We start from the raw sequence: 24,406 nt of genomic DNA on the forward strand, positions 1-24,406 counted from the left end.
ACTTGGTTGCCGCTGGAAAGGAATCCACTGCGTAAAACATGCTGGAATAGTTGTTGGTTCATTCTGCTGTGGTGACCCTTAATGAATAAGGAACTAAGCCGAGGGAAAATGAATGACTGACCCAACGTTGGGTTGTACTGCAAAAAAAAAAAAAAAGAAGAAGCATTGCTTTATTTACAGAAATACTACATTAAAATTAAGTGTTAGCTTGTTAGAACAAGCTAAATTATCCGCCAGTGGGGTTAAGTGAAATAAACAGGATTATTTTCAAACCGAAAACAAGCTTATTTTACTTCTTGTCACATTGTTTTGCTTCACTATAAAAAACGCTGGGTTGGTTTTTTTAATCCAAATGCTGGGTTGAGACTGCTGGGTAACAAAATTGGGTTGATTGGGTCTTTATCTATTGACCTTATTCTAAAATGCGGAAGTGCGCCTGTTTTTGCGATTGTCTTAGAACTTCTGTTTCAGTCGCCTATGGGAGAAATGACAAGGAATAATAAACGGCAAAAAATGATCAAACTACTTGCTCTACAAACAAATGTTTGCATGACTATACAGACCAAGTAGAATAATATAACAAGGAAATGTCAGTTTGCAACATCAAACAGCGAAACGAGCAGTTTTTAATGTTTAAAAATGAATGGAAGTGAATGAGACCGGAAGTCTCGTGCCAAAAAGATTCAAATGGCAGCGCCCACTCGTCTGCGGAGAATAAGGTCAATAACCCAGCAGTGCTGGGTTGGGAACGTGGGCGTGAAAGAGAAAAAATATTATCAGACATACTGTAAAATGCCCTTGCTCTGTTAAACATCATTTTGGAAATATTTAAAAAAGGAGAAAAACAATCAAAGGTGTGTGTGTGTGTGTGTGTGTGTGTGTGTGTGTGTGTGTGTGTGTGTGTGTGTGTGTGTGTGTGTGTGTGTGTGTGGTAGATTAAGCAGTTTTTGGTTGTTTTTGTAGTTTTGTGTTAATAAATAAATAAATAAAATGTGCTCTGACAGGCAGAATTTGTGTTATGTGTGCCTTTTTTGTTTCTTTTAAGGCGTGGAAAATAATTGTGGTTACAATGTAATGTTAGCCTTTAAACTTTTGAGAAACACTTGATTTGCTTTAATATTGATGCAGTTATGAATACAATTGTATTATTATAGGTAATATTTATGGCATATTGCATCATTTATATCAATTTTGGACGATTACTTTTATGGAAAACAACAATCTGGTAACACTGTACCTCATCTTAAAATGTATAACTATATTGTTCTGAGCTATGCACGTTTTAAGGATAAACTCATTACATTTTTTTATTATTATTTTTGAAAATTATTGATTTAGTTTTTAGAAACACTCAAAAAAATGGAGTTTGATTTTTGTTCAAACTACTTATTTAAAATGAGATCAAACAACACAATTCTTGAGTTTTTTTTTTTCCTGACAACTTAATTGTTCAAAAAGTTCAATCCACTTAAATAAGCTAACTTAATTCCTTCTTGTTGTCCCAACATAAATTAATTGTGTGAAACTGAACATTTTTTACAGTGTATCTTGGCTAGAAACTTTTGAAACTAGAAACTTTTGTTGCATTTTTAAGATGTGAATATTTCTGATACACCATTAAATAAGCCGAGTGTAAATAAAAGCTCCCAGACAAACAGTCGAACTTTTGAACCCTCCAGATATGAAGCTGTGATGACTTGTCGAAATCGTCTGTATTTAAAGTGACAAGCGGAAAGTGTCTCAATCTCACCTACTGTTTTCATGCAGCTCAGACTGGACATGAGTTAATGGCAGCCCAAATCTCTGAATAAACCGGCAGATCACACAAAGCTATTTTACACCATCACCCGTGTTGAGTCTGAGCCATTCAGCACTACTGTACAGTAAATAAACAGATACCGGTGCTGAAAAACCTCCCTGAGATAATGAGGATGCTGAAGAGTTGAATATGTCTGGCTTTTTGCAGAAAGCAATTAGGAGCGCACACAGCAGGAGCACGGATTAATTCAAACGCTCGATTAAACCTGAAATTCTTTTGATAAATAATTGTCAACTCAATATGTTTGCTGGAGTTGATCTGTTATGGGGGAAAAGAGATGGGGGGCTGGTTAAATTACTTTAAAATGTACGTTTTTGTTACATCTTAACCATGAATCAAAATGTGCAATCTGATATCTCAATGCTTTGGTTTAACAGCAGCTTAGTTTAAAAAGCGAATTAAAAGTTGTCCTTTTTGATTGCATCATATGCAAACAAGCTATATGTAATTGCATGCAGCAGTAAACAAACTGCATAAACATGTCTTAATTGCTGTTACAGTGTCGTGCATCTCCACAACCACCCGCTGACTGCGTGGGAAACACACTGAGATGCATTAGGTGTTTGTGTTGACACGCATATGATGTTTTTCTCATCATACACACTTCAAAAATGAGTGTTTTTTTGCACAGGAATGCCAGCTTTAAGAAGAAACACATCTTCCTTAACGTGAATAATCATCTAAAGAACTATTTTCTGCCTTTTATGACCTTTTTGAGTCTTGAAACACTGCTAATATGAGACAAATGAAACAAAAAATGCTAGATATTACAGATATACGCATGTTTTTATTTACAAATCAGAAGCATTGCATTTAAATAAAATATATCTACATTTGTACTATAAAAAAAATAACAACAAGGCACTTGTTATAGTGGCCTAGATGTATTTACAGTAGTAAACATTTGAAGAGGACCACAAAAAAATCCTAAGATGACAAGAATGGGTGTTGGATAATAGTTTAAAGACAACATTTTGATCCGCTTCAAATGTTGACTACTGTATATTTATCACAGAATAAATGTAAAAGATGCACATCCAAGCCTGATGCATCCAAAGTCCACACACACACTGCATTTAAACATGATCTACAGCTTGTCCATGTACTCACAGAGCACACATTAGAGGTTTGATGAACTCTCTAAACTTCTGATCCGTCCCGGTTGTATATGAGATTGTTGACGCTGAAATGGTTGGAGATCGAGTTGATCAAGCCACTGCTGTTGTGCGATGCTGAGTAGTAGTTGAGTCTGTTGGTGTTGATATGGCCTGGTTCTGAGGGAGGGCTGATTTCATGTCCAGACATGCCGTGCTGCGTAAAATCCCCCAAATGTGCAGAGCTGCCGTCTCTGCTTCGGACCGCGTTTCCAGACATAATGGAGTTCATGTTACCGATAAAGTTGCTAAAACACGGGCTGTGCTCCGCGGACGGAGACGGAGAGGATTTGGGATCGCTGGAAGTCGGGGAGTTTTGGAGGCTCGGCGGAGACGCGCTCATCAGACTGGAAGTGTCCGCCAATTTAAGCGCGTCCTCGGATTTCACAGACATCGCGTTTCCGTCGGCTCTTCTTTTTCTCTTCCTTCTGAAGTTGCCATTGTCGAACATCTTCTCGCAGTTTGGGTCCAAAGTCCAATAATTTCCTTTTCCTTAAAAAAAAAGAATGGGATGAATTAGAAATGTAAGCACAAATATACTGCGTAATTGTACTTGTCAATGCGTAATTGTACTTCTAAGTGCGTAATCATCTAATAAATAGGATAAAGAGCATTAAAACTTACCAGGATCATCTTCATCCCGTGCAACTTTCTTAAAGCAGTCGTTTAATGACAGGTTGTGTCTTATAGAGTTCTGCCAGCCGGCTTTGCTTTTCTTGTAAAAGGGAAAGTTGTCAGCCACGTACTGATAAATCTGACTGAGCGTCAGTTTCTTATCCTGCGCGTTCTGGATAGCCATCGCAATCAGCGCCGAGTACGAGTACGGCGGTCTGACCATCTTGAAAAGTTCTTGCTGACTTGATATTGAGAGCCAGCCAAGATCCGCGCTTCCAAAGCCGGTAGAAGGAGGGAGAAACTGCCGCTGGTTGGATCCAAATCCCGACTGGATATAAGAGCCTCCGTTTGGGCTTGAGAGGTACGGGGTGGAGGTGATGCCCGGGCTATTCATCCACAGGTAAGGGTTGGTGCTCGGCGAGCTGTACTCGCCGAGCCCGTAGCCGGAGGGATGCGCAGGCGGCCTCTGGTGGTGGTGGTGGTGGTGATGATGGTGCAGGTTCTGCTGGTACATGCTGAAGTTGGAGTCGCAGTACACGGTCATGTCCAGGATGTCCTGCTGCTGAAGGGGACTGGTCTGCTGGCTCGACGGCTGCTGCCCAAACGCGTTCATAATCCGCTCTCCCTCCAGAAACATGGAGTTTCTCCGATCTGACCTGCTGAGTGTGCTCGTCTCTGAGGGGTTTCTCAAGGAGAGTGTCCGGGTGCGCTTCAGGGGAGGGTTATTTAACCTGTCCGGGGCGCATGCAGTGAATGGACTCATGTTGACTACTCCTCCCACTGTCACACTTCTTCTCAATTAACTTCATCCAATATGCATCAATCTGGCGTCGAGATCATTCACGTGATAAGCTTGCCGAACAAAGACTGTTTAAGCGCTAAAAAGGGTGGACACGTCTAAAAAATGTAAGATAGTTACACTGTAAAAAAAAAATCTTAATCAAAACTTATTAAAATAAGTCAATACGAAGTCTCACTTTTTTGTTAAACAAGCTGTTCTAAAGGGATAGTTCACCCTCAAGTGTTTCCAAACCTGTAACCGTTGACTTCCATATAAAAGAAAACAAGTACTGTGTAAGTCAATGGTTACAGGTTTACAGCTTTTCTTCTTTTGTGTTTTAACAGAAGAAAAAAGTCAAGCATGTTTGGAACGAGGAAGAGTAATTTACGACATTTTAAATTTTTGTGTGAACTTTTCCTTTAAGCCAGTTTAATGTAAATTGAGCTAAAAATGGCTGGTTGAACTTAAAAATGTAAGGCAATTTTTTTAGTATTTATTTATTTTTCGCAGTGTTGAAGATATACGTTGGAAATACCCCCCCCCCCCCTCTCTCTCTCTCTCTCTCTCTCTCTCTCTCTCTCTCTCTCTCTCTCTCTCTCTCTCTCTCTCTCTCTCTCTCTCTCTCTCTCTATATATATATATATATATATATATATATATATATATATATATATATATACAGTTGAAGTCAGAATTATTAGCCCCCCTGAATTATTATTTTTAATAAAAAAATTTTTTTTTTCACCAATTTCTGTTTAATGGAGGGAAGATTTTTTCAGCACATGTAAGTATAATAGTTTTAAAAACCTATTTCTAATAACGAATTTATTTTGTCTTTGCCATGATGGCAGTAAATAATATTTTACTTGATATTTTTCAAGACACTTCTTTACAGCTTACAGTGACATTTAAAGGCTTAACTAGGTTAATAAGGTGAACTAGGCAGGTTTGGGTAATTAGGCAAGTTATTGTATAGCGATGGTTTGTTCTGTAGATTATTGAAAAAAAATTAGCTTAAAGGGGCTAATAATTTTGTCCCAAAAATGTTTTTCTAAAAAAATAATAACTGCTTTTAATCTAGCCGAAATAAAACAAATAAGATTTTTTCTTGAAGAAAAAACATTATCAGACATACTGTGAAAATGTCCTTGCTCTGTTAAACATCATTTGGGAAATATTTTTAAAAAATTAAATAAAATCAAAAGAGGGCTAATAATTCTGAAAACTGTGTTCTATATATATATATATATATATATATATATATATATATATATATATATATATATATATATATATATATATATATATATATATATATATAAAGGCACCCAAGTTTTTCAAAACTTGCTTCACTGTATGGGATGATTTTTTATATTAAATCATATTAAACAATAAATTTATATCTTTAAATAACAACTACAAGAAGGTTGTTAGCAACATGTAAACATTAAAAATGTTAAGGGTAAAATATTAAACTGTCATATTGAGCAACATATTTTAAATATACAATTTTAGGTTATTTAGGAGTATAGAATGTGTTTAAATATATTAAATCATTTTCATTCGCCACAGCAGAATGAACCACCAGATCCAGCTGCAACCTATCACTAGGAAACATCCATACACACTCATTCACACACATGAACAATTTAGCTTACCCAATTCATATTACACATGACTTTGGACTGTGGGTGAAACGCAAGCCAACATGGGGAGAACATGCAAACTCAGAAATGCCAACTGACACAGCCGGAGCTCGAACCATCGACCTTCTTGTTGTGAGGCGAACGTGCCACCCACTGCGCCACCCTGCAGCCCAATTGCAAATATATCTAAATATTTTGAGAGGAAATTAGCGTGTGTATACATTAAATGAAATGTTTAACTTCAACACAGAGTAATAATGTATTATGACCACTTACTATAACATGAAATTAAAACTGGACGAACCCCCAAGCACCCAGCCCCAAACCCCCGCCGAACTTATCATATGTAAATGTGCAATACATCTTATACCCAAAAGAAGTTTCGCTTGAATATAGCAGATGGATAATGACAATAATTTAAAAAGTTTAATTATTCGGCTTTTGCATGAACAATTTTAGAAAGTTGTAAATGTGTGCTTTCTGTAATAAAAATAATAAATATTTATCTTACTACTGTTATAATTTATTAGTTATAAAAATTGTCTGGTTTCCCAGAGATGGGTTGCAGCTGGAAGGCAGTTCATTCCGCTGTGGCGACCTCGGATTAATAAAATGACTAAGCCGAAAAGAAAATGAATGAATGAATGAAAATAGTCTGTGAAATATAAAGTTAAAACAGTGACTACTATTGATTTATTAATTATTTGTGTGGATTTTTATTGATTATAATTTTGGATTTTTTATCAAAGAAAGAAATTAGATATCTTCTATTGGGATATAAATGTGAAGAAGGATGAAAATGACATATCTGACTAAAGGAAAATCGGCGGTCTTATTTTAAACTTAGGCTAATTCATATGCACTTCACGTGGTCAAACATTTAGGTTTTTTACCCTGCACTATCAGAAATAAAGCTACATGAGCCGTCTCTGGGGTGGTACCTTTTTAAAATGTACAAATGTGTACCTAACTGGTCCATATCAGGCGTCGCATTATAGTGCCTTCGCCTCACAGCAAGAAGGTCGCTGGTTCGAGCCTCAGCTGGGTGAGTTGGCATTTCTGTGTGGAGTTTGCATGTTCTCCCTGCGTTCGCGTGGGTTTCCTCCAGGTGCTCCGGTTTCCCCCACAGTCCAAAGACATGCGGTACAGGTGAATTGAGTAAGCTAAATTGTCCGTAGTGTATGAGTGTGTATGAATGTTTCCCAAAGATGCTGGAAGGGCATCTGCTGTGTAAAATATATGCTGAATAGGTTGGCGGTTCATTCTGCTGTGGCGACCCCAGATTAATAAAGGGACTAAGCCGAAAAGAAAATTAATGAATGGTCCATTATAATACCTGTGTTATAACTGTTCCTCTTAAAATTTGTAGGTACTAATATATACTTTTGAGGTACCAATATGGACCCTTTATGTACAAATGTGTACCTTTTGAAAAGGTACCACCCCAGTGACAGCACGCGTACCTTTATTTCTGAGTGTGAGAAAGCACACAGACAGGCTTCTCTGTCGCCACCATGTGTCCACATAGAGAACACCAAGAATATAACAGATTTTGTTTACAATCATGAAATATGTACAAACATATACATATCACAACAATAAAAATAAACATGAGGGAAAGTTTATTAACAGTACACTCTCAGAAATAAAGGTACGCGAGCTGTCACTGGGGTGGTACCTTTTCAAAAGGTACAAATTTGTACCTAAAAGGTCCATAATATTACCCCAAGGGTACATATTAGTACCTTAAAAATACAAAAGTGCTCCTCCTAAAATATTTAGGTACTAGTATATACTTTTGAGGTACCAATATGGACCCTTTAAGTACAAATGTATACCTTTTGAAAAGGTACCACCCCAGCGACAGCTCGTGCACTTTTTTTTTGTTATTTCTGAGAGTGTATACAATCAAAAGTATAAACATATTTGCCAGGGGTAAAAAAAAAAAATAGAAATAATAATAAAAACATTTAATTAACAAATGAATCAACATAATGCTTCATGTTTTCTTTTAGCGTTTCTGTTTCTAAAGTTATACAGTGTATTCCCATATTGCTTAATCTCTTTTATAAAATGTTCACATTTTGGCTTAGCTTTAGCCTATTTCTTTACATTTATTTATTTATTTTCCTTCGGCTTAATCCCTTTATTTATCAGGGGTCATCACAGCGGAATGAACCGCCAACTATTCCAAAAAATGTTTTACACAGCGGATGCCTTTCTAGCTGCAACCCACTGCTGAGACACCCATACACTCTCGAACTCAAACTCATATACAACGGCCAATTTAGTTTATTAAATTCACCTATAGCACATGTCTTTGGACTGTGTGGAGCTTCCTCTGGAGCACCCGGAGGAAACCCGTACCAACATGGGGAGAACATGCAAATTTCACACTGAAATGCCAACTGACCCGACCAGGATTCGAACCAGCGACCGTCTTGCTGTGAGGCGACATTGATAACCACTGAGCCACCATGCCGCCCTATTTCTTTACATAAACATATTTTCCAAATATAATTATTAGCTGTATAAAAAATAAGTTGTACACATTTTAACAAATGCAGCATGCATTTTGGATTTTGCTTACCCCTGGTTCAAATACGCACACATTTTTCTTCCTTCTGAGAAACTGTACACTCTCAGAAATAAAGGTACAAGAGCTGTCACTTGGGTGGTACCTTCAAAAGGTACACATTTGTACTTAAAGGGTCCATATTGGTACCGCAAAAGTATATATTAGTACCTAAAATTTTAAAAGGAACACTTTTGTACTATTTAGGTACTAATATGTACTTTTGAGGTGTAAATATGGACCTTTTAGGTAAAAATGTGTACTTTTGAAAAGGTACGACCCCAGTGACAGCTCGTGTACCTTTATTTCTGAGAGTGTAGGATATGTATCTTGCTTTTTACAAAAAAAAAAAAACACAAGAAATTACAGTATAACAAATTTAAGTAAACAAAAAACCAAAACGTCCTCACACAAATAATTTACATAAAAATATGACATAATATTAAAGTTTTTATTCAATTTTTTTTTGAATGGGCAGTTAAGGTCACATCACTTAAACAACAGTTTAAGGCACTTACCAAATAACATCAATTTACTACTCAACAGACTGACCGGTCATGAAAAAAATGGTATGGCAGGCTTTTGAAACAATGTCAAAACTTTAAATGTTAGTAATATGATGATGGGGGTCAAGCTTAAACCCATGAGGTAAACCGTGGGTCACAATGACACCTTCCTTTCTAAATCACAAACGCAAAGTTTCACATTTCAAGGCGTGTCTTCACTCCAAGTCTAAGAATTAGCGTTTTGCTCCCTCTTGTGGTGAGCAAAGAAACATACATGACATTTTACATTCAATTTAATTGGCTTATTCATTCATTCGTTTTCTTTTCAGCTTAGTCCCTTTATTCATCAAGGGTCACCACAGCGGAATGCTCTTAAAAAGAGTTATTGACCTCCATCCTTTTTTCCTTGAGCAACAACAGTGTAAATACAATCTGATTGGCATAAATATTTGTCCTAATATATGATCAAGTTATATCCCAGTACTGGGTTGCAGCTGGAAGGGCATCCGCTGTGTAAAACAAATGCTGGATAAGTTGGTGGTTCATTCTGCTGTGGCAAGCCCTGTTGAATAAAGGGACTAAGCCGAAGGAAAATGAATGAATGAATGAATGAATGATCAAGTTATGATTGTAGCAAGTAGAGGAAGCACAGGTTTATCTTCCCTATTTTGTAAATTATATGGTGCTAACTAAAAACTGGCATGGCTGCAATTTAACATTTCATTCAGTATATTATTGTTTTTGCTTTCTTGGTATATTCAATGACAGGAATATTTATAATATATTACACATATGTCTTCTCATGAGGCTGATATTATGGCTGGGCCTTTTTGATTCCTCTTAAGTTGAGCTTCACGCTGTCTGGCAGACCGTATTTGACCAGCTCCTCTTGTAGCTGAAATTGAGATGCAAACAGATTAACATTATCTAAATCATCTGTTAGCACAGAATATGCAGTAAAATAACCACTTACCTCCTTTAAAAAGATCTCGATGTTTTTAGTCAGTGTTAGGTCTGAAAATGAAGTAACTCTCAGTTGAATTCCCATGACATTTTCTAATGGAAACAAAGAACAGAATTCAGTCATTCATTTCTTTTGGGCTTAGTCCTTTCATTAATCTGAGGTCGCCACAGCGGAATGAACCGCCAACTTATCCAGCACATTTTACGCAGCGGATGCCCATCCAGCTGCAACCCATCTATGGGAAACATTTATACACTAAAATAATTTAGCTTACCCAATTTACCCTACCACATGTCTTTGAAATGTATATCCAACGCAATCTAACGGCAATTCGTAACTTTTTGATTTAGTGGCTGGTATGAATTCGTACGATCTAATTCGTACAATTTAGTATGATTTGCTCATCCACCAATGACGGTTGGGTTTAGGGGTGGGGTTAGGTGCCATGCCTCCTTTTTAAAATCGTACAATTTCGTACGACTTTGAATTTGTACGAATTAGCCACTAAACTGGCAAAACGTAAAATACTTACGTTTTCTCGTGAGATCAGACTGGTATATTTAGCCTGATCTCACGAAAAAACGTAAGTATTTTATTCGTAATAAATTACTTATTCGTACGAGTTCAGTCGTAATAAAATGTACGATTTTAAAAAGGAGGCGTGGCACCTAACCCCACCCCTAAACCCAACCGTCATTGGGGGATACGCAAATCGTACTAAAATGTTCGAATTAGATCGTACGAATTTGTACGAATTAGCCACTAAATGAAAAAATTACGAATTGCCATGAGATTGTGTTGGTATATCCAACACAATCTCACAGCAATTCGTAACTTTTTTAACGTATGAATTTGTACGATTTAACGTATGAATTTGTAAGATTTTCTCATCACCCAATGAAGGTTGGGGTTAGGGGTGGGGTTGGGTGCCACGCCTCCTTTTTAAAATCCAACAAATTCGTACGAGTTTAGTCATATGAAATAAATCCGAATGAGCAACTAAACTGACAAAACGTAAAATACTTTCAGGCAGGTATATTGGAGCACCCGGAGGGAAATATGGAAAGATAACCATTTTCAAGGTTTACCGCGGTTTAAAAAAGTCAAGGTTTTAAAACCGGCAAAAAGCAATATCGTTCCAAAGGTATGTGATCGATTTTTTTATTTACTTTTTTTTAAAGTTTTTTTTTTTAAGGACAGTGGTATCTCCAGCAGATGATTCATTTTCATTATTCAGCCTGACATGTTTACTGCTCCAAAATATAATAAATGTTTCTCAAAATAAAATATGTTGTGTTCAAATTTAAGCCCTTAATAAGTAATAAATTCACTGAAATATGCTGTTGTGGGTCCTAAATACTTTTAAACAGGTCTTAATTTTCACTAATTGTCCATGTAAAGCTATGGCCAATCGGTAAAACAACAAATCCAACCAACCAAACAAACAAACAAACAAACAAACAAACAAACAAACAAACAAACAAACAAAAAAGGTTTAATAAAATTAACATTTATTGCCTATTTAACAATATGGTTTAATTGTCTTCCTTCCATCCTCACAATAACATTTGTTTAAACGTTCCCCATGTTTTTATGGATTAATTTATGTTGTGCATAAATTTAGTTTATTAAAGCTTTTAAAAAAACTTGTCTTTTTTTAAAGAAAGGTTATGCTAATAAAATATTTATGTATATAACTAAGGTTTGCGTGTTTTGACACTTTATTTAAAATATGTTGCTAAGAAATAACAGATTTTTTATTTTAATGGTGCAAGTAAAACAAAAATCCATTGGTTATTACTGAAAATTATTAACGTTTTGCCATGTGAAAGTCTAAAATTTAATTCATAATAATCTTAAAAAGGTCCTAAAAAGTCTTAAGTTTGAAGAGATGAAACCATCAAAAGCACTGTTTTTACCCAGACATTTAAAAATGATATATTTTAGAGCAGTAATAAAAATACCATCAAACTGTGAATTTTTAATCCACGATTATCATACCATCAGATTCATATACCGGCCCATGCCTAGAGTAAACCCACTCCAACACAGGGAGAACATTCAAACTCCACACTTAAACGCCAACTGACCCAGCCCCAGCCGAGGGTCGAACCAGCGACCTTCTTGATGTGAGGAAATCGTGCTACCCACTGCGCCACCGTGATGCCTAAAGAACAGTATATTTAATGTAATTTAAAAGTGTTCATTATTCCTGTAATTATTAGCCCTGTGCAAGTTTTTTTTTGTGCAAATCTTTTTCAAATATATCCCATGCAGTTTTAATAATATCCCATTTCTAATAATCCAATTTGTCCTGATGACAGTGTATAACCTTTTATGCTGTTGCAAGATTAACCAAAAATTCAGTTTAAATTGTAATTGAAAAGCTAAATTAATTTAATTAGGTTAACTAGGCAAGTTAGATTAATTAGACATTTAGTTATTGGATAATAATAATAATAATAATAATAATAATAATATTAATAATAATATTTTAATAATAATAATAATAATAATTTAATAATATGAATAATTTAATTATACGAATAATTTAATACTACTACTACTACTACTACTACTACTACTAATAATAATAATAATAATAATAATAATAATATTTTAAAAATAATATTAATACTTTTTTTTTTTAATTAAAAACTTCCCTTATTTCAGCCGGGGTTGACGTCGGGCCCCCTGGTCACATGGTGCCCCCCTGCGATGCGTGCCCTGCGGGCCCGTCCACTACGCCACTTAGTAAAAGTATTAAACTCATCGAAAATATGTACTTAAGTAAAAGTGGAGTAGGAGAAAAAACAACACTCCAGTAAAGTACAGATACAGCCTTTTAGTACTTAAGTACAGTAGTGAAGTAGTTTTACTTCGTTACTATACATCTCTGTTAATGTCAAGCCCTGATCATAACCCAGTGTACACAAACAAGTTTCCTCAACCAATTAGGGGCTGGGGCACATCCATTTAGGGAACTAAAAATAATAATATACAACTCAATTGTTGAAAACAAATCTTGTCTGTTAAAGTTTAGTCTGAACAAACAACTCCTATAAACTGCTTTGTTTTAGTAAATCATACAGCCACAGATGCCACTAATCCATGTTGCTGGATGTAGTCAATATTTATAAGCATCACATCATGACTTACTTTTAAACTCTGAAACTACTACTACTGACAGCCTTAATTAAGTAATTTAATCTTTGGTGGAGTGTGAAGGTGATGTTTGGGGTTAACAACTCCACAGTCTTTTTAAAAATACAATATTTTAACTTCTTTAGTACACTGTTGTGGGTGATAGCTTTGTTTTGTTTTTCATAGTATTAAATGTTCCCAAATCAAAAAGCAAAATGCAACACTAAAGGATGACAATCTATAATCTTAATGACGGTATACAATAGGCTACCTTGTAAGCTGGATCCTCCATTCACCCTGAAGACCCATCGACCAGGAACATTGACATTACTGGAGTTCATGAGGTTAGGAATAAGGGTCCCATTGTTTGACCCAGGAATAACATAGTACGCTGTTGAGTTTATCGTGTCAAAACCAGCCTGTGCAAACAAGAAAATAATGATTGAGAGAGTATTTCAAGAAAGGACAGATATATTTTGTTCAATGAAAGTACATTGCAGTGAAAAAGTATTTGAATCAGATTTTTTTTGGGCATATTTGTCCAACCAAGTTTTAATGTTACACAAACATAAACACAGTAAATACAAAATGGAGAAAGTTCAAATTTTTTACCTTTTATCTCCATTCATTAGAGGGAAATGCTGTCCAGATTTATCTTTGCAATAAAGTTTACTTCCTTTAATTATTGGAATAACTATTTAAAAACTGTTTTTTTTAACCAACTATTTACATTTACATTTAGTCATTTAGCAGACGCTTTTATCCAAAGCTACTTACAAATGAGGACAAGGAAGCAACTTACACTACTATAAGAGCAACAATGTCAATGAATAAGTGCTATAGGCAAGTTTCAGGTCTGTAAAGTCTAAGAAGGGAAGTATTAGTAATTTTTTTTTTTTGGGTACAGTTAGTGTGATATCCAGAGAGGCAATTGCAGATTAGGAAGGGAAGTGGAGACTAAATAGTTGAGTTTTTAGTCGTTTCTTGAAAATAGCGAGTGACTCTGCTGTTCTGATGCAGTTAGGGAGTTCATTCCACCAACTGGGCAGATTGAGCGTGAGCGTGAGCGAAAGTGATTTCTTCCCTCTTTGGTATGGAACCACGAGGCGACGTTCATTCACAGAACTAACTATCACTGTAATATCTAAAGCAGTAAGATTATCTAAAATACTTAAAGAAACAGATGAGTGAGGGAAGGATGGAATATGAGACTGGTGCAGTGACAGCAGTAATGTGGTCAATATAGTAGTCCGTTGTGGTGAAGAAGGAGCTCGATTTTAACGGCCAATCTCCTACTCTCACCTAAAGCACAAGATCTCGGATACAAGCGACCGAATTGAGTTTACTTTGCAGGGTGGCAAGGCGCACCCTTATAGATAGAGTGAGGAGCTTTGACACTCGGGAGGAACTTAGAGTAGAGCCGCTGCTCCTCCACATCAAGAGAAGTCAGCTGAGGTGGCTCGGGCATCTGTTTCGGATGCCTCCTGGACGCCTACCTAGGGAGGTGTTCCAGGCATGTCCCACCGGGAGGAGGCCTCGGGGAAGAAACGTTGGAGGGACTATGTGTCTCTGCTGGCTTGGGAACATCTCGGGAGCCCTCCGGTGGAATTAGAGAAAGTGTCTGGGGAGAGGGAAGTCTGGGGTTCTCTCCTAAGGCCCCGTTTACACTAGTGCGTTTTAGTTTGAAAACGCATAAGTTTTGCTACGGTTACGCCATCCGTCCACACTACGCCGGAGTTCTCGAGCGCCGAAAACGGAGCTTTTTGAAAACGCTGGAAAGGCCGTTTTCATTCTAAAACGCTGCTGCTCCGTCTCAGTGTGGATGGGGAAAGACGGAGACATCTGAAAACGGAGGCGGGGCTGCCGACGTTCGCCTATCTGATTGGGGCTTTTCCTCAATATTAAGTAGCCCACACACAGTTCAGTCTCGCATCATCTTCTTGTAAGCTAAGACTTCGCAAGTTTGATCAAGGCTGCAGTCTCCCCCTTCTCAGTTTGATATGGAAAACATACCGAGGACACGCGTCAATCTTCAAAGGGAACAGTGTACTTTATAACTTCATTCACATCACCTTGGCTACGTTGTTTCACTTTCTCAACAATAAAATGTAAACATGATTTAAGGAACTGCCTATTTTCTTTTTAATATTAGCAACTTAACAGACAGCAGAAATGTTGAGGCGCCGTGCTGCATATATGAGCGTCATCTTCACTGTGTGGATATTTATAACAAAACGGAGCCGATAACAACTGCCTCCTTTCAATTTCAGTGAAAATACGAAACGCACCCTCTCTTTTGCTGAATATCAGTTTTAATAATCGATAATTTAAAAAGTATAACATACAATAAGTTTATACATTGTAGGAAATAAAGGCAAGCGATCAGTCAATGTACCTGGATTAATCATTAACCTATCTTTGCGCTTAACCAAAACATTTTACCCGTGAACAAGTAACTTAATAGATTCCAATGACCAAAGTCAGGGAATTGGCCTATGTCGTTAGATAAAGACAACAACATGAATGAAATATCACGTTTAGCAAATATAGCGAGATTAGATCCAGCGGGAGATGCTTGATGAGCAGTCCGACAAGCAGAGCTCTCATCTGGGTAGAAATGCTGGAGCGCTTGCCCGAGAGTGTGTGTGTGGTCACGTGATGTGCGTTTTCAGCGTTTTGGTGTGGACGGAGAGCTGTTCAGAAACGCTGGGTAAAACGCGAGTGTGGACGCGGATCGTTTTCATTCTACAACGCCGTTTTAAAACTAAAACGCACTAGTGTAAACGGGGCCTAAGACTGCTGCCCCCGCGACCCGGCCCCGGTAGATAATGAATGAAGGAACTTAAAAAAAACAGTTCACCCACCAATTATACCAGTTTTTACTTAATATTTTACTCACTCTCAAGCAGTTCCAAACCTTTATAAGTTTGTTTTCTCTGATGAACACACACAAAACAGATATACTGAAGAAAGAAAAAATTCTGTAACCACTGACTTTAATAATAGGAACAACAAATATGTGTTTTGGGTGAGTAACTGATGAGTTTTGGGTAAATAATCCCTTTAAAGTGGACCTATTATGCAAAAATCACTTTCATGAGGGGTTTAGACCAGCTTGATCTCACAAGAAAACTTAAGTATTTTACATTTAGTCAGTTTAGTGGCTAATTTGTACGATTTTGTACAAGTTCAGTTGTATGAAAATGTACTATACTAAAAAAGGGGTGTGTCACCCGATCCCGCCCCTAAACCCAACCATCATTGGGTGATGAGCAAGTCGTACTAATTTGTATGAATTAGATTTTAAGTATTCATACAAACTAGCCACTAAATCAAAGAGGTATGATTTGCTGTGAGATTGTGTTGGTTTAAACACAGTTGTGTGGCAACAGTCTGTGACTTTAACCAATTTCTAATTGTAAAAGTGTATTAATTATATATTTTTTATTATCACACTTGGTAAAAACAGTCTGCAGAAACACTTTGATTGACATTCTGCCTTTGTATGTGTCATCAGAGGAGGTAAGCCCATTAGTGACCATCTACCCCTTAAGTCAGGGGTTTTCAAAGTGTGAGGCGCGCCTCCCCTGGGGGGCGCCAGAGCATGTCAGGGGAGGCGCGGGAAAAATATTATATAATAAAAATATAATTATTAAGTTTAATTATTATATGTATTTTTTTATCATTTTAAACGTTTTGATTAAACAAAGCTAAAAAAATAATACATCAAAAATAAGAAAACCTTTTTTACCCAGAAGGCCATAGCTGTGAATTTGCTTCTGTTTGGCAAGCCCGCCAATACAGGTATATGCCTGCTAATCATGCTGCTAATGCAATGGATCGGTTTCTGAGACCCCCTGATTCAAAGCCTTCAAGTTCAGGGCTTAAACCCAAAAGACGATGATATGATGATCAGTATTTAAGTTTAGGATTTACGTGGACAGGACCAGCTGATGAACCACGACCTTTATGTGTGGTTTGTCAAGATATTTTGGCTAATGACAGCTTGAGACCTGCTAAACTTCAGCGACACCTTGAAACCAAGCATGATGAGATAGCAAGAAAACCTCTAGAATTTTGTGTGTGTGTGCGTGCATGTTTGGGAGGAGGGGGGCGCCAATGGATAAGTTGTGTCAAAAGGGAGGCCCACTGTCTTAGACTTTGAAAAACCCTGCCTTAGGGGAAGGGCTAAGAGGCTAAGGGGTAGAATTAGGATTTGGACCTTTTTTTAAATAGTGTAAAAAGGGGCATAATAGGTCTGCTTAAAGTCTGACTTTAAGAGTTCACACTTAGATATTGCTTGAAACTAATAACAGGTTTGGCATGCCTGTCCCAGGAGAGAACCCTGAGCTCGGAGGTAATTGAGCCCAGGGCTCCCTTCTGGTGAATGAGCATGTAAGAGGGTCCGAGATTTGGTAATTCTTAAAAGCTCCGCCTGAGGAGGAAAAGGGGGATATGTGGTGGATGGGGGATTCTTCAAAAACGAAGATAAGTGTAGTAAGATGAAATGGGCTATTTATTGTAGGTTTGGATTAATCTGATTGGTTTATTGATGATTGCAGATGGGAGACCAGCTGCGATCAATCAGATCATATGCACCTCTCAAAATTAGTTTATAAAACTTCACAAACATGGAAAAAAAAGAGGGGTCAAATACTTTTTCACAGCACTGAATAAGGCATGTTTTACCTGCACCATATTTTGCGTCAGAGCACAGTCACCATAATTCATGAGAATAAATGACACATCACTCCCTGAAACCAAAACCACTTGAAACAGTGATGCCTGCAAAGTCAGGGAACAGTGATTGACATGTAGCTCCGAGAGTATCACATTTGCAACTTTGACTAAGAAGATGTAAACAAAACTTACTGCGTTAGATTGGTAAGTATAGTCCACTTGATCCCATGTTACAACAAGCACCCAAGTAGCCCTAAAGCTCAGATTTGGGAAATAATGGTTTATATCCTGAGTGGTGCGAGTGAGCACATCTCCACTTGAGTACTGCTGGTATGCAATGATGTCATTTCCGCTGACATCAGCATTGGTCCAGAGTGGAGCAATGATGTCTTCGCTTCCGTTGATGGGAAAGTACTGAAAAGTGTAATCTGATGAAGGCTGCTTGAATGTAAGGTATCCATTAATGTTAGCCTAAATTAAAAAATAAAATAAAATAAAGAACTTTGGTCGTGCATGTCACATTTTTATCTTTCACATGTGTAAGACAGTAGAGAATTCTCACATATATATTGTTGTATGTGCGGCCAAAGAACACAAAAGGACTTTCTAGGTTGATAACTGTGGAGTTTTCATTGCCATCAGCGGTATAAACAGTGTCTCCTGCTTCTGAGCCGAATGAATAGAACATCACAGGCACTGCAATAAAATAAAATAAAAATAAATAAATAAATAGTTCAACTTTAATAATCCCATATAGAAGTCTTAAGCAGGTCGCACACCAGAAACGCCGCTTGTCGCCGCGGCGCGCAGCGCAGCGCCACGCATTTTAGAATTCTAAACATAGTTTTTTTTATCAGGGTACACACACCGGCGCCGCAAGTCAGCGGCTGTCAGCGGCGACCAGTCACGACTCAGGAAACAGTTCATATTTCAGCTGTGCCACAGAGCGCCATTTGATTAGTTTCATGCTAAATATCATGCGAGTGTGCGCGTCTTGTTTGCGATACTTTAAACTGTCATGTGCGCGCCGTGTTGCGGCGCCGAGCGGCGCTTCTGGTGTGCGACCTGCTTTATATATAGCAATATAAATTACATATATGACATACAAATTAGAACTAGTAATTAAATCTATGTTTTAAAAAAATATTAATTACTCTATTAATAAGGGCTCATAACTGTGACTTATTGGTGTGACTCATAACTGTGACTCCAATGGAATACCACAACTTTGAAAATCTGTATTTAATCAAAGACACATGATGGAATCTTAGGTAATTAATCAACGTTAAGAGTTTTTTTTTATTAGAAAACAAGTTTATATGTAATTTGCATATATTAATTGGAATATATCAGCTTTCGGCGAAGCAGTGGCGCGGTAGGTAGTGCTGTCGCCTCACAGCAAGAAGGTCGCTCGGTCGCTGGTACGAGCCTCGCCTCAGTTGGCGTTTCTGTGTGGAGTTTGCATGTTCTCCCTGCGTTCGCGTGGGTTTCCTCCGGGTGCTCCGGTTTCCCCCACAGTCCAAAGATGATGTGAATTGGTTAAGCTAAATTGTCCGTAGTGTATGAGTGTGTGTGTGTGGATGTTTCCCAGAGATGGATTGCGGCTGGAAGGGCATCCGCTGCGTAAAAACTTGCTGGATAAGTTGGTGGTTCATTCCGCAGTGGCGACCCCGGATTAATAAAGGGACTAAGCCGACAAGAAAATGAATGAATGAATATCAGTTTTCTCTGTGGGTTTATGTTTGTATTTGCAGTTAAAGAAAACATATTCCAAGAACATTTGCAATACGTTATGAAACATTATTTCTCAACATTTATTAATTTCTATCTTTTAAAATGTCTCTTTTTAGGGGGGAGGGGTGGATTATGCATCTGAAAGCTTTGGCCGCTTACTCTCTGTCCTATCAGGAGGCAGCATTTGTGATTTCAGACTGATTTCTGAGACAGCATTATGAGGTAATCATGTAGAACAAAATAGGCACTGGAATATTTGCTTACTAAAATACTAATTTCGCTTGAAATGTTATCAAAAGTGGGAAACGTCAGTTAAAAAAAAAAATTTTACACTCAAAATGATACTAAAGTGAAGCTTTTAACTGTTAGAAATCAATTAATTTAATCTTTTTTATTAATAATAAATTGAAATTCATACATCGATGCATGCATTTTTGCTAAACTTAATGTTCCATGTATATTTTGTGGCTCATTTCAGATCACAAATCCACTAGAGGGCGATGCCTACATTTTTGTGAATCTGTTACAGCATGTTATTAATTGGGTGTTGTGCAAAGAACTGCATGAAAACAACCCTTTAATCTTCCATTAAGCCCCTGTAAATAACATGATTGTTAAAAGGAACAAAGCATGTCCTCATTCTGCCCTGCAGCCTTCACTTTACCTAGAACAGCAGTAAAAAGTATAAGTATGTTTTTGAAGTTTCACAAAAATGTAGGCTGAAGCACTTATACTTCTAATGTTGACTTTAGAGCTTTCAGACACAACCCTGGCTAAGCAAACACACCAACATTCCTTTGTATCACTTTAAAAATAATCAGTATATAAATGTTTGCTTTAAATGTTCTTTTAAACAATTAGTCAAACTAGAACACTGGATTAAAAAAAACACATAAATGAAATACTGTTGAATTTTTTTTTCAAAGTGTATGTTCTGAGAAAGTATTTTGGGTAGAACAATATATCAATTTCACAATGTTTGTGTAGTCACATTGCAGGATTAGATTATTTATTAAAGAGAAAAACAGTTAAGACAAAAGGCACTGTTTATTTATTTATTTTAGCTTGTAATTTATTATAATTTATTCAAATCTACTGCATAGATAAAGACTTGATCATCCTAGTCGATCTAAATTAATGAACATTTTCCATACAGAGCTATTCAAATCATCTGTTGAAACTGTATACAAAATATATATTGCAGTAAAACAAAACTATGCCAGATTTTCCCTAAATCACGCAGCCCAAATATATACTGTAAAACCCAAAAAGTGAAGGCAACTCAAACCATTTGAGGAAACAAAAAAAAAAATTAAGTTCAAAAACTAATCCTGCAAATGAAGCACTTTGAGCAAATAGTAAAACTTAATAAATGAAGAGAACTCAAACCAACTGAGTACTGTAAAACCCAATAAGCTGTTGAGGAAACCGATTGCTACAAACCATTTGAGTTTAAAAAAAAAACGTATCTATATGAGTACTGTGAACTTACTCCATTTAAGTTAAGTAATGAGGTATTTAATTAACTCATTACCTTCAACACTGGGTTCAAGACTCTTTTCAAATGAGTGGAATTAACTTTCAGTCAATTCTGAGTTGACTACACTTGACTACACTTACACTTTCATTTGATAAAGTTGACTGTTGGGTTTTACAGTGTATGTTTAAAAGAACATGATGTGAAACACACAATGTCCATATGTTACAGACTAGATAACTTTTAATGAATTTAGATATGAATGTTTGTTCAAATCGTGCAAGAATTATATGAAAATTCCCTGTTAGTTCTATAGTTAGTTTGACTGTCTGGTAATGTTCCAAAGTTACCTGTCTGTGCTTTTGTCACCCAGCCTGTTGAAAAGAAACATCACAGAATTTGAATGAAGCCACATTTGAAAGTATGTTATTGTTTTTGAAGTGTAATGAAACATACAGTTGAAGTCAGAATTGTTAGCCCTCCAGTTAATTTTTTTCCACAATTTCTGTTTGACGGAGAGAAGATTTCATCAACAAATTTCTAAGCATAACAGTTTTAATAACTCATTTCTTATAACTGATTTATTAGTATTATTACAAGATATTTTTAAGACACTTCTATGCAGCTTAAAGTGACATTTAAGGGCTTAACTAGGTTAATTAGGTTAGATTAGCAAGTTATTGTATAACGATGGTTTATTCTGTAGACAACCGAAAAAAAAAAAAAATTGCCTAAAGGTGCTGATAATTTTGTCCTTAAAATGGTGTTTAAAAAATTAAAAACTGCTTTTATTCTAATCCAAATAAAACAAATTTTCTCCAGAAAGAAAAAATATTATCAGACATACTGCGAAAATTTCCTGAATCTGTTAAAAATCATTTTGGAAATATTTAAAAAAGAAAAAAAAATTCAAATGGGGGCTAATAATTCTGACTTTAACTGTATATTTTCCAAAGAGATGCTTAAACTCACTCAGTGAAAAGACTGATATGAACACCGGCAGATATTGTAAAGCTGAAAACACCCTCATGATAAATGTGCGGAGGTCAGAAGTATGAGAATGTCATTGCAAGCTTATAATTGCTTTCAGAGAATCTGAATGCAAGCACAAAAGAACAAATATAACTATTTGATTAGATTTATTAATAACATTTAATTCTATTAATACTCATCTTTTCATTTTAAACTATAAAATATTAAATCAGATTTGTGACCCAGAACTATAAAACTGATTTATAATAAAACATTTTCTATAAAACCAAAGGGCCAGTTTTTGTAAATTGAGATGTATACTCTAATAACTGAATAAAATAGGCTTTCAGTTGAATGTTTGTTAAAATATGACAAATTTGCGTTGAGATCCAACTATTTGAAAGTCAAAAATTATAAATAAACACAAAGCAGAATTTAAAGATGTCCAAATTAAGTTCAGTTTTTAATTGTATTCATGGAAAATGATCTTAACTTAATATTCTATTTTTTTTATTATAAAAGAAAAACCTGTATTTGTGACCCATATAATGTGTGATTGGATATTCACATAAATATAACCATGCAATATAACATTTTAGGCATAATGTTTTGTGGTCCAGGGTCACATATACTGTATGCACAGCACATATTTATAAGACATTATAGCAAAAACTTCCAAACAGAGACAAAAACACAGACTATACTCACCAGAAAAGGCTTCCTCAAATGTGTTTTGTACGTTTGTGAGGTTAAAATCTGGCCTAACTATTGTAGCCCTAATGGGTGGGACAAGTTCAGTCAGTGTGTCAAATCTCCAAACTCACATTCCGACGGGTCCAATACAAGCTAGACCAGATGAACCTAAAAGACACCCCTTGACTTCATCGGATGACATCTCTTGACATAATGTTTGCTCTTTGTATTTTTGAAAAAGTTGTTCAGTTTGAAACTGTGTCTGGGTGAATTCTTTGAGAAGGATATGAAGCAACCTAAAAGGTCATGATATACGTTGCAAAGAAAAACAGGTTAATGCATCATCCGTGACCCTTTTCACCCTGGCCATGGACCCTCAGGCAGATCTTTACGCACTACATCTACCATTGTCTTTTTCTCACCTGTTACGTTTCAGAACATAATAATATATATATACATTTTTTATATATACATTTTTAAATCTTTATATATACATTTTAATATATTTTAACTATTTAAATAAAATTATTATTTTAATATATATATATATATATATATATATATATATATATATTAAAATAATAATTTTATTAAAATAGTTAAAATATATTAAAAATGTATATATAAAGAAAATAATAATTTTATTAAAATAGTTAAAATATATTAAAAATGTATATATAAAGATTTGTATTTTGTTTATGCAAATGGGGCTGATATTGTTATGCGCGCTGTGGAGCATGCGCAGGTCTCTCTGTCTCTCTTAGAGCTGCGCTTGATTGCGGTCCAGCTGTGTTGCGTGTGGGAGCGTATATAAGCGGAGAGGAACGAAGGACGGATCTTTCTGTTCGGTGCAGGTCGCAAATCTCCGCCGCCGCCGCCGTTGCTGTTGTTCTAAGCGTCTGCTGTCCTGCCCCAGATTGTTAAGTGGTGTGAAATCACACCGTGTGATTGACTGATTTCGTTAGATGACAATTCCTTTTCTAAACTGCTCGTCGTATTAGCTGAGACTGTGTGCTTTGTTTTCACCAAGGAATGAATGAATGAATGAATGAATGAATAAAAAGAGATTCCCTAATGCATATGAAACCTTTGACTGTAATTTTCCACACACAAAAAAGATCAATTTAATTGATCCAATATTAATTTGGTAACACTTTACAATAGTACATGAATAATGATGTATTCATATGTAAACTAAACATTACTTTATTATGAATTAATGATAAGTTAAGGTATGCACTAATCATGAATTAACTTTAAGTACAACATGAGTCACATGAGTTCATGTGTAAATAACGACTACCTTAATTACTTGTTAGTACATGTTGTTAATTACTGTATTAATTTAAGTTTAGGCTAAATGTAACCAACATGAACTCATGAGCTGTTAATGTATAGTTATGTCATGACTTTACTTGGAGGGGCACATCACTATTAACTCATCCTTAACTATTTATGAACTCCTCTTCATGTTGATGTTGACAGAACACTTTTCTATTGTTATTTAGTGTAAACTCACTAGTTGGACATGCATAAGGACTTCATGAGTAATTAAGGATAGGTCAATGATGATGTACCCCTCCAAGTAAAGTCACAACATAATTATACATTAACATATCATGAGTTCATCATGGTTAAATTAAGCA

General features: G+C 36.1%; 2 protein-coding genes across 2 annotated transcripts; both read right to left on the reverse strand.

Moving 5' to 3' along the window:
- Window positions 1-2,586: 2,586 nt before the first annotated feature.
- Window positions 2,587-4,290, reverse strand: foxi1 (forkhead box i1). Its single transcript, NM_181735.1, is given in 2 exon segments — window positions 2,587-3,465; window positions 3,598-4,290. Coding segments are annotated over 2 exon segments (1,134 nt in total). The 5' UTR covers window positions 4,226-4,290; the 3' UTR covers window positions 2,587-2,959.
- Window positions 4,291-9,027: 4,737 nt separating this feature from the next.
- Window positions 9,028-22,825, reverse strand: zgc:112964. Its single transcript, NM_001327869.1, is given in 9 exon segments — window positions 9,028-9,991; window positions 10,070-10,152; window positions 13,476-13,623; window positions 17,894-17,989; window positions 18,077-18,355; window positions 18,447-18,580; window positions 21,446-21,469; window positions 22,068-22,190; window positions 22,776-22,825. Coding segments are annotated over 8 exon segments (903 nt in total). The 5' UTR covers window positions 22,126-22,190; window positions 22,776-22,825; the 3' UTR covers window positions 9,028-9,910.
- Window positions 22,826-24,406: the final 1,581 nt, after the last annotated feature.

This window comes from Danio rerio, chromosome 12 (assembly GCF_052040795.2).
Source record: "Danio rerio strain M-AB ecotype USA chromosome 12, GRCz13ab, whole genome shotgun sequence".
Classification (NCBI taxonomy): Eukaryota; Metazoa; Chordata; class Actinopteri; order Cypriniformes; family Danionidae; genus Danio; species Danio rerio.